Genomic DNA, 8,666 nt, shown 5'->3' with positions numbered 1-8,666 from the left:
CCTCGTGATCCGCCCGTCTCGGCCTCCCAAAGTGCTGGGATTACAGGCTTGAGCCACCGCGCCCGGCCCGCAAGCCTCATTTTTAAAAAAACGAAATGGCTGGGCGTGGTGGCTCATGCCTGTAATCCCAGCACTTTGGGAGGCCGAGGTGGGTGGATCACAAAGTCAGGAGATCGAGACCAGCCTGAACAACATGGTGAAACCCCGTCTCTACTAAAAATACAAAAATTAGCCGGGCATGGTAACGAGTGCCTGTAATCCCAGCTACTCTGGAGGCTGAAACAAGAGAATTGCTTAAACCCGGGAGGTGGAGGTTGCAGTGGGCCGAGGTTGCGCCACTGCACTCCAGCCTGGGTGACAAAGCAAGACTCCATTTCAAAAAAAAACAAAAAAACGAAATACAGTGGTTCTCAAAAAACCTTAGAGTGCATCAGAATTACCTGGAGGGCTTGTTACAACAAATTTCTGGGCCTCACCTCAGAGTTTCTGATTCAGTGGGTCTGGGCAGGGGCCTGAAAATGTACATTTCTGGTTGGGCACAGTGGCTCATGCCCGTAATCCCAGCACTTTGGGAGGCCAAGGTGGGACAATCCATCAAGCCCAGGAATTTGGACCAGCCTGGGCAATGTAGCAAGACCGCATCTCTACAAATAAAAATTTAAAAAAATAAAAATGTCAGCCGGGCATGGTGGCTCATGCCTGTAATCCCAACACTTTGGGAGGCAGAGGCAGGCGGATCACCTAAGGTCAGGAGTTCGAGACCAGCCTGACCAACATAGAGAAACCCCCGTCTCTACTAAAAATACAAAATTAGCCAGATGTGGTGGTGCATGCCTGTAATCCCAGCTACTCGGGAGGCTGAGGCAGGAGAATTGCTTGAACCTGGGAGGTGGAGGTTGTGGTGAGCTGAGATCGTGCCATTGCACTCTAGCCTGGGCAATAAGAGTGAAATTCCATCTCAAAAAACATAAATAAATAAAAAATAAAAATGTACATTTCTAACACGCTTCCAGGTGATGCTGGTGTGTTAGTTCAGGGACCATACTTTGAGAACCACTGATGAAACAGAATAGAAAATAGGAGAGTAGCCGGGCGCGGTGGCTCACGCCTGTAATCCCAGCACGTTGGGAGGCCGAGGCGGGTGGATCACGAGGTTGGGAGATCGAGACCATCCTGGCTAACACAGTGAAACCCCGTCTCTACTAAAAATACAAAAAAAAAATTAGCCAGGCGTGGTGGCGGGCGCCTGTAGTCCCAGCTACTTGGGAGGCTGAGCCAGGAGAATGGCGTGAATCCGGGAGGTAGACCTTGCAGTGAACCGAGATCACACCACTGCACTCCAGCCTGGGCGACAGAGCCGAGACTCCGTCAAAAAAAAGAAAGAAAGAAAGAAAGAAAATAGGAGAGTACATGACATACAGTAAGAGGAAATATCTTGATATATATTGGCCTTTGGAATAAAAATTTCTTACTGTGGTTGTGGTCAGCAGTGATGGGCACTTGGGGAACTGAGGCCAGGAAGGTGCAGAGACTCTCCCAAGATCACACAGCAGAACTGGGGCTGGAATCCAGGCCTGGATCTTCGGGAACACCTGCCATCCTAGTGCTTTGCATTTTGCCAGGGTTATGGGAGTGGCCCTAAAGCAAATCTGGGCCTCATCCAGCCTGGCCCTGGCTTCATGCAGCCCCTTCTCCCCAGGACCAGGTCTCCAAGGACAAAGCCCTTCAGAGCATGGCGTCCATGTCCTCTGCCCAGATTGTCTCTGCCAGCGTCCTGCAGAACAAGTTCAGCCCACCTTCCCCTCTGCCCCAGGCCGTCTTCTCCACTTCCTCGCGGGTACATGGGTCCCAGGAGGTGGGCTGGTGTGGGGGTGTGCCATAAAGGATGAGCTTTAGTGGGGTTCATGGATGCTGAGGGGCCCCTGGGCCTTGTCTCATCCCTGCAGTTCTGGAGCAGCCCCCCTCTCCTGGGACAGCAGCCTGGACCCTCTCAGGAGTGAGTACTGTGGCTCATCGTCCCATGCCCTCTTCCTCCTGGCAGCCACACGGCTTCCCTCCCATTTGGGCTCCGGCAACAGCTGAGCAAAATGTTAATTCAAAAATAGAGGGATGAGAGGGATGCAGTCTGGGTGGTGGCTCACACCTGTAATCAGTCCTAGCACTTTGGGAGGCCGAGGTGGGAGGAGTGCTTGAGGCCAGGAGTTCAAAATCAGCCTGGGCAACATGGCAAGACCTGCTCTCTCAAAAAAAACAAAAACAAAAAAATTAGCTGAGGTGGGTGCCTATAGTCCTAGCTACTTGGGAGGCCGAGGCAGGCTAGGATTGCTTGAGTTCAGGAGTTCCAGAGTTCCAGTCTGTAGTGAGCCTTGATTGCACCATTGCAACTCCAGCCTGAGCAACAGAGGGAGACTCTGTCTCTGAAAAAAAAAAAAAGCTGGAGAGCGGCAACAGGAGAGCTGATGCTCTGGCTGTTCACCTGTGCGTTCTCTCATCAGCATGCATCCACTTGTCATCTGTCCCTTTGTTTACTTTTCACTCAGTTTCTGAGGCAGTCTCTCAGTTAACCAGTCAGGTGGTCAAGTGTGCTGGTTCTTCAACTTTAAAACAACTTTCATCAAAAGACCCTCAGCTTAAGGGGCTTAAGGAGCAGCTTTTCAGGGTGGGGCGTGGGGAGGGTTGAAATCCTACATTAAATGCACAGATCAGCTGGGAGACGCTCCAGGATTTCACAAAAGCTAAAACGTGCAGAAAACCAAAAGCTTGCGAGTTAGCTTTTCAGCATGCGTTTCTAGGCCTCAGCAGAAAGGCTGGGTGGCTTGTTCCTGGGGTCTTGGAAGAGGGGTTGGGCCAGGTGGAAGGTGGGGAAGAGGGAACCCTCTCACCAGACTGTGCTTTTGTCTGCAGCATCAAGCCCTTTGCACAGCCAGCCTACCCCATCCAGCCGCCCCTGCCGCCGACGCTCAGCAGTAAGTTCCCACATGAGGTGCTCTCCCTTGGCACCTGCACCTCCGCTCAGGAGAGCTGGGGTCCAACTGTGTGTGTTTGCTTTGGGAGGGAGGGGGTTGTGACATCTATAGGAGACTGAGACAGGCCAGGAATAGCCCCTTTACTTTGTACAATGTTGTTCCAGATCTCTGGCACAAAACCATAGCCAAGCTGGGCGTGGTGGCTCACACCTGTAATCCCAGCACTTTGGGAGGCTGAGGCAGGTGGATCACCTGAGGCCAGGAGTTCAAGGACAGCCTGACCAACATGGTGAAACCCCATCTCTACTAAATACAAAAATTAGCTGGGTGTGGTGGCACATGGCTGTAGTCCCAGCTACTTGGGAGGCTGAGGCAGAAGAATCACTTGAACCCAGGGAGTAGAGGTTGCAGTGAGCCAAGATTATGCCATTGCACTCCAGCCTGGGCAACAAGAGTGAAACTCCATCTCAGAAAAACAAAAAACCATAGCCAGTACACAGCTACAAGCACATACCACCAAAACCTACATTTATACACATCTCTATGGGTAGGAAACTCCCAATAAGGAAATGCACCGAAATCTTAACAAGGCTTTCTCTCTCTAGATGGTGGGATTCTGGGTCATTGTTCTTTCTGTTTTTTACTTCTCTGTGTTTTCTGTTTAAACACACATTAATAGTCACACAAGGAAATGTTTTTGATGTATACTACTAGGGCCACCACATATGGTTGTGCAGGTTGTACACTGTACAAGGACACCTAGTAGGGGAGTCAAAATCCAACCCATGTTCCTTGCCAAAAGGGGCACCTTTGCAGGCTGGGGCCAGCTTTGTCAGTAAGCACCTACATGCGTCCATGCAGATGAGAATCTGTCTCGCCCTCCCAGGTTATGAGCCCCTGGCCCCACTCCCCTCAGCTGCTGCCTCTGTGCCTGTGTGGCAGGACCGTACCATTGCTTCGTCCCGGCTGCGGCTCCTTGAGTATTCAGCCTTCATGGAGGTGCAGCGAGACCCTGACACGGTAATGTGTTTGGGGGTGAGAGTGAGCCTTTGCACAATTGTGGAGAGGCCAGCCAGGTGATCCAGGACTGCAACTCAGGATGCTGGGGTTGGGGGTCTGGCCTGTTCAGGAAGCTCCAGGCAGTTCTGTACCTGTGCAGTGCTCCCTTCCCCACCTCCGGGCCTGAAAGCCTGAGTACTCTCCTGACCCTGTCTGGGCCCTCCCCACAGTACAGCAAACACCTGTTTGTGCACATCGGCCAGACGAACCCCGCCTTCTCAGACCCACCCCTGGAGGCAGTAGACGTGCGCCAGATCTATGACAAATTCCCTGAGAAAAAGGGGGGACTGAAGGAGCTCTATGAGAAGGGGCCCCCTAATGCCTTCTTCCTTGTCAAGTTCTGGGTGAGTCCCCCCTGGCCTTCTCTGCTCCAAGCCCCCTTCCCTACCACAGAGGTGCAACATCCAGGCCTACTACATTGACCTCTGACCCTGCTCCGTCTCCTCGTGGCTTGTGGGCAGAGTGCCAGAGATGGATCTTTGGGCAGGACTCTGATGTGGTGTGGCGGGAATACTTCTGGTCTCTGCCAGCACCTAACACCCCCAACCCCTATGCCCAGGCCGACCTCAACAGCACCATCCAGGAGGGCCCGGGAGCCTTCTATGGGGTCAGCTCTCAGTACAGCTCTGCTGATAGTATGACCATCAGCGTCTCCACCAAGGTGTGCTCCTTTGGCAAACAGGTGGTAGAGAAGGTGGAGGTGAGTGTGGGCTCTGGGTGGCTTGGTGGGGCTGGGAGCAGGCAAGCTGAGTGACGCCTTCTCCATGTTCTCTGCAGACTGAGTACGCCAGGCTGGAGAACGGGCGCTTTGTGTACCGTATCCACCGCTCGCCCATGTGCGAGTACATGATCAACTTCATTCACAAGCTGAAGCACCTGCCTGAGAAGTACATGATGAACAGCGTGCTGGAGAACTTCACCATCCTGCAGGTATGGGGGCAGCAGGGGTCGTGGGGAGTCCCACAGGCCAGGGCCTCCAAGTTGGGTAGCCAGACACATCGCTGGGATGAGAGGCACAGATCCGCAAAGGAGAATGGTCTACTCAGCCCCCTGCCCCATGGCCCTGTTTTCCCTGACCTCCTGAATCTCTTACCTGCTCACCCCCCAGGTGGTCACGAGCCGGGACTCCCAGGAGACCCTGCTTGTCATTGCTTTTGTCTTCGAAGTCTCCACCAGCGAGCACGGGGCCCAGCACCATGTCTACAAGCTCGTCAAAGACTAGGGTGCCCTCTGCGCCTCCATAAGGATGCAGGGTGAGCATCTCCTCTCCACACCTGCCTGGCACCCCTGGGGGGGTCCAGGATTGAGGATTCATCTACCTGCCAGGCCTCAGGCCCAGGACCAGGAGGCCTCCCCACCTACCCCAGCACATACACTCCCTGCCACTGTTCTGCGCTTTAATTGTGGGAGAAGAGAGGAGAGGAGGGCTCAGCGGTGGGGCAGCCTGTCTGGGGCGCTGGCCCACCATCACCTTGCTCTGCCAAGCCTCGCGTGACCTCAGAGAGGTGGGGATAGGGGACACCTTCAGCCTCCGGCATGTGTGGCCACTGCCCCCTCACCCCCCGTTGGGGAAGCGTGATGGGCAGGTGAGGGCAGGATGGAGACCAAGGGAGTCAGTGAGTAGAGGCCCTGGGAAAGGAGAGTGTCCGGTCAGGGTTGGGCTGAGGACAGAGGGGACCATACATCTTTGCCCCTCGGTGTCCCAGGCCTGGTGCCCAGACTCCTTGCATGGCTTGTGCAGTCCTCAGACTCTGCACAGCGAGTGTGGGTCTCTGGGTTTCAGATGAAGTGCCCAGGCTCCAGGAAGTTGAGGGACCCACAGGAGAGGTGGGCAGAGCTGGAGTTCTCATCCAGGGCTGCTTGTCCCCAGAGCCCAGGTTTACACTACCTCCCTGGGGCTGGCCGCAGGGTAGGGGAGCGGCTCTGCAGTGTGAGGGGTGGAGCCTCATTGAGGGCAGCTGGGTTAGGGGAGTACCTGTTTCAGACTGGGTGTGAAGAGGGGAGCACAGTAGCTACTAGACCCCATTAGCACCCCACAAGCCAGCCAGGGGCCCCAGGAAGATGGGGCATCCCCCAGCACCCTCCAGATTGAGGGCAAGGTAGAGGAAGGAGTCCCAGCCTCTGGGCAGACCAGAGGCCCAGAGGGCGGGGCTAGCAGAAGGCTTTTGGGTTTTCTCTTGCTTGAGGCTTGGATCTGACGAACGCTTTGTGGGCACTGCTCCCTTAGATTCTTCCCCACTTCAGTCTACCTGCCTAGAGTAGCAGCGCCCAGACCCAGTTCTGGGACTGAAGGTTAACCCTTCACCTGCTGCCCCTTCTCAACACCCAGGCCCCCAGAGCCAGCCGGGCCTGTCCAGCAGCCACCTGTGGGTATTTATGAGTTTCATATGAAGTACTGTGCCCCTTCCCTTCCTCATCCCGACCCTGCCCGAGCTTCCTGAAGGTCCTCACCGTTTGCATATCGCTCAGGCCACCTCCAAACCCCACCTAGGTTTTATAATGTATATTATATATTTTTTTTGTGTATTTTTAAAATCCAGCTGTGATGGGTTGTATCATAAATGCAGCTTGGGGTTGGGGCAGGGGCCATCAAGGCCCAGCTCCTGCTCAAAAAAAAAAAAAAAAAATTAAAAGTTATTTGTTTGTGGGTCACTCATGTAACCACTTAATGTGCCAGACCCTGGGATTGCAACAGCTTCAGTTGAGGGCTCCTCCCAGGTCGTGGTGTATCATCACCCCCAACCCCTGCAATGCCATCTCTTGGGGGGCCCCAAGCCCTACCCACACTGAACATTTCCCTCACTCCCTCCTGCTTCCAGCTGAGCACTTGTATGTGCTGGCCTGAGGTCACCTGAGGGAAGTGATTTGCTCAAGGTTGCACACTGACTGAGATGGAAGCTCCAGGCCCCCTGCTAAGCCAGCACAACACAGACCAAAGCCTGGGGGTTAGCAATTGACCCTAAGTGACTCAAGGAGCATAGGCGCTCTCCCCAGGTGACAGCTGCTGACCTACCATGTCTGCCTGGAAAGCCCTGCTGTCCTGAGCCACCTGTCCTCAGTAGGGACGGACCAGAGTCCTTAGCGGGCTGGGGCAGAGATAGTCCAAGACTTTCAGCGGCCAGGCACGGTGGCTCACACCTGTAATCCCAGCACTTTGGGAGGCTGAGGTGGGTGGATCACAAGGTCAGGAGATCAAGACCATCCTGGCTAACATGGTAAAAACCCATCTCTATGAAAAAAAAAAAAACAAAAACAAAAAGTTAGGCGGGCGTGGTGGCACGTGCCTGTAGTCCCAACTACTTGGGAGGCTGAGGCAGGAAAATAGCTTGAACCCGGGAGGTGGAGGTTGCAGTGAGCCGAGATTGCACCACTGCACTCCAGCTTGGGCGACAGAGCTAAACTCCATCTCAAAAATAATAAATAGTAACAATAATTTTAAAAATTAAATTGCTGATAGATTACTAACACAGAGCTCTTTTTAATTTTTATTTTTTTCTTCTGAGACAGGGTCTCTATTACCTAGGCTGGAGTGAGCTGGTGCAATCTCAGCTCACTGCAATCTCTGCCTCCCAGGCTGAAGTGATTCTCATGCCTCAGCCTCCTAAGAAGCTGGGACCACAGGTGTATGCCACCACACCTATTTTTTTTTATCACTTTAGTAGAGATGGGGTTTCGCCATGTTGGCCAGGTTGGTCTCAAATTCCTGGCCTTAAGCAATACACCCACCTCAGCCTCCCAAAGTGCTAGGATTACAAGCATGAGCCACCACGCCCAGCCTAATACAGAGCATTTGACAGCATTCTGCTTTGCAATTAAAATTTCATCAGTCACTTCGTTGGTTACGTATGAATTACTTTGTCCACTGGTAGGTATCATTGTTAGACTTGTCTGGTTGTTTCACAGTAACTTTAGTTGCTGTCTGCTTAATTTATTATAAACAAACATATCTTAAGTCTGGCTTTTGTATCCACCTATTATACTGCAATAAGCGAATATCTACTTGGGTTTTTTGTTTTGGTTTTGTTTTTACTTCAAATAGGTTTTTCTTCTGTGTTTCCCAGTAAATTTTTAATGGAATTTGACTTTCAGGGAGAAATATCTATGAGGAAAATTATATTTTCATGTAATCATACTGAATCTTATAATTCTAAAAACCAACCTATTCTTACCTTATTTGATAAAAAAAGAAAGAAAAGAAAGACTGATTTGTGAAACCTATTCTGGTTCCACCAACTCTAAAATTTTGCTTTTTCCAATGCTTATTTTGCAGCCCTGTGTAACTGTTCTTTGCAGCCAGCCTTGTGAAGGTTTAAAGAACCTTCATACCTAAAATGCCCACGAAGAGATGTTATTCCACTAGGGCCAAAGATTCACTCGGAAGTTTTAAAAGGCTGGGTAGAGAGGTTCACGCCTGTAGTCCCAGCTACTCAGGAGTCTGAGGTGGGAGGAACACCTGAGCCCTGGAGGACGAGGCTACAGTGAACCATCATCGCACCACTGCACCCTAGTCTGGGTGACAGAGTGAGACCCTGTCAGAAAGAAAGGAAACAAAGAAAACAAAATTTTAATAAAGTAAAAAGTTTTAAAAACCCATTCACAAAAAAGCAAAATCTTTCAACCACAATTTTTCCCTTTCATTCT

At 52.0% G+C, this 8,666-nt stretch overlaps 1 protein-coding gene across 4 annotated transcripts in view; it reads left to right on the top strand.

The window, feature by feature from the left end:
* Nucleotides 1-6,686, top strand: part of TEAD3 (TEA domain transcription factor 3) — a 25,060-nt gene extending 18,374 nt beyond the window's left edge. For 2 of the 4 annotated variants that reach the window (XM_017870071.1, XM_017870070.1), the window contains 8 exons: nucleotides 1,700-1,837; nucleotides 1,947-1,996; nucleotides 2,905-2,966; nucleotides 3,853-3,986; nucleotides 4,196-4,369; nucleotides 4,585-4,725; nucleotides 4,803-4,955; nucleotides 5,134-6,686. In XM_017870071.1, the coding sequence (XP_017725560.1) occupies nucleotides 1,700-1,837; nucleotides 1,947-1,996; nucleotides 2,905-2,966; nucleotides 3,853-3,986; nucleotides 4,196-4,369; nucleotides 4,585-4,725; nucleotides 4,803-4,955; nucleotides 5,134-5,247 (966 nt within the window). In that variant the 3' untranslated portion in view covers nucleotides 5,248-6,686. The remainder of the gene's footprint in view (nucleotides 1-1,699; nucleotides 1,838-1,946; nucleotides 1,997-2,904; nucleotides 2,967-3,852; nucleotides 3,987-4,195; nucleotides 4,370-4,584; nucleotides 4,726-4,802; nucleotides 4,956-5,133) is intronic. The other 2 variants (XM_017870073.1, XM_017870072.1) reach the window with 1 other exon arrangement.
* Nucleotides 6,687-8,666: the final 1,980 nt, after the last annotated feature.

Source organism: Rhinopithecus bieti, unplaced genomic scaffold, assembly GCF_001698545.2.
Source record: "Rhinopithecus bieti isolate Rb0 unplaced genomic scaffold, ASM169854v2 scaffold_4553, whole genome shotgun sequence".
NCBI lineage: Eukaryota > Metazoa > Chordata > Mammalia > Primates > Cercopithecidae > Rhinopithecus > Rhinopithecus bieti.
This window is presented reverse-complemented; position numbering and strand designations above follow the sequence as displayed.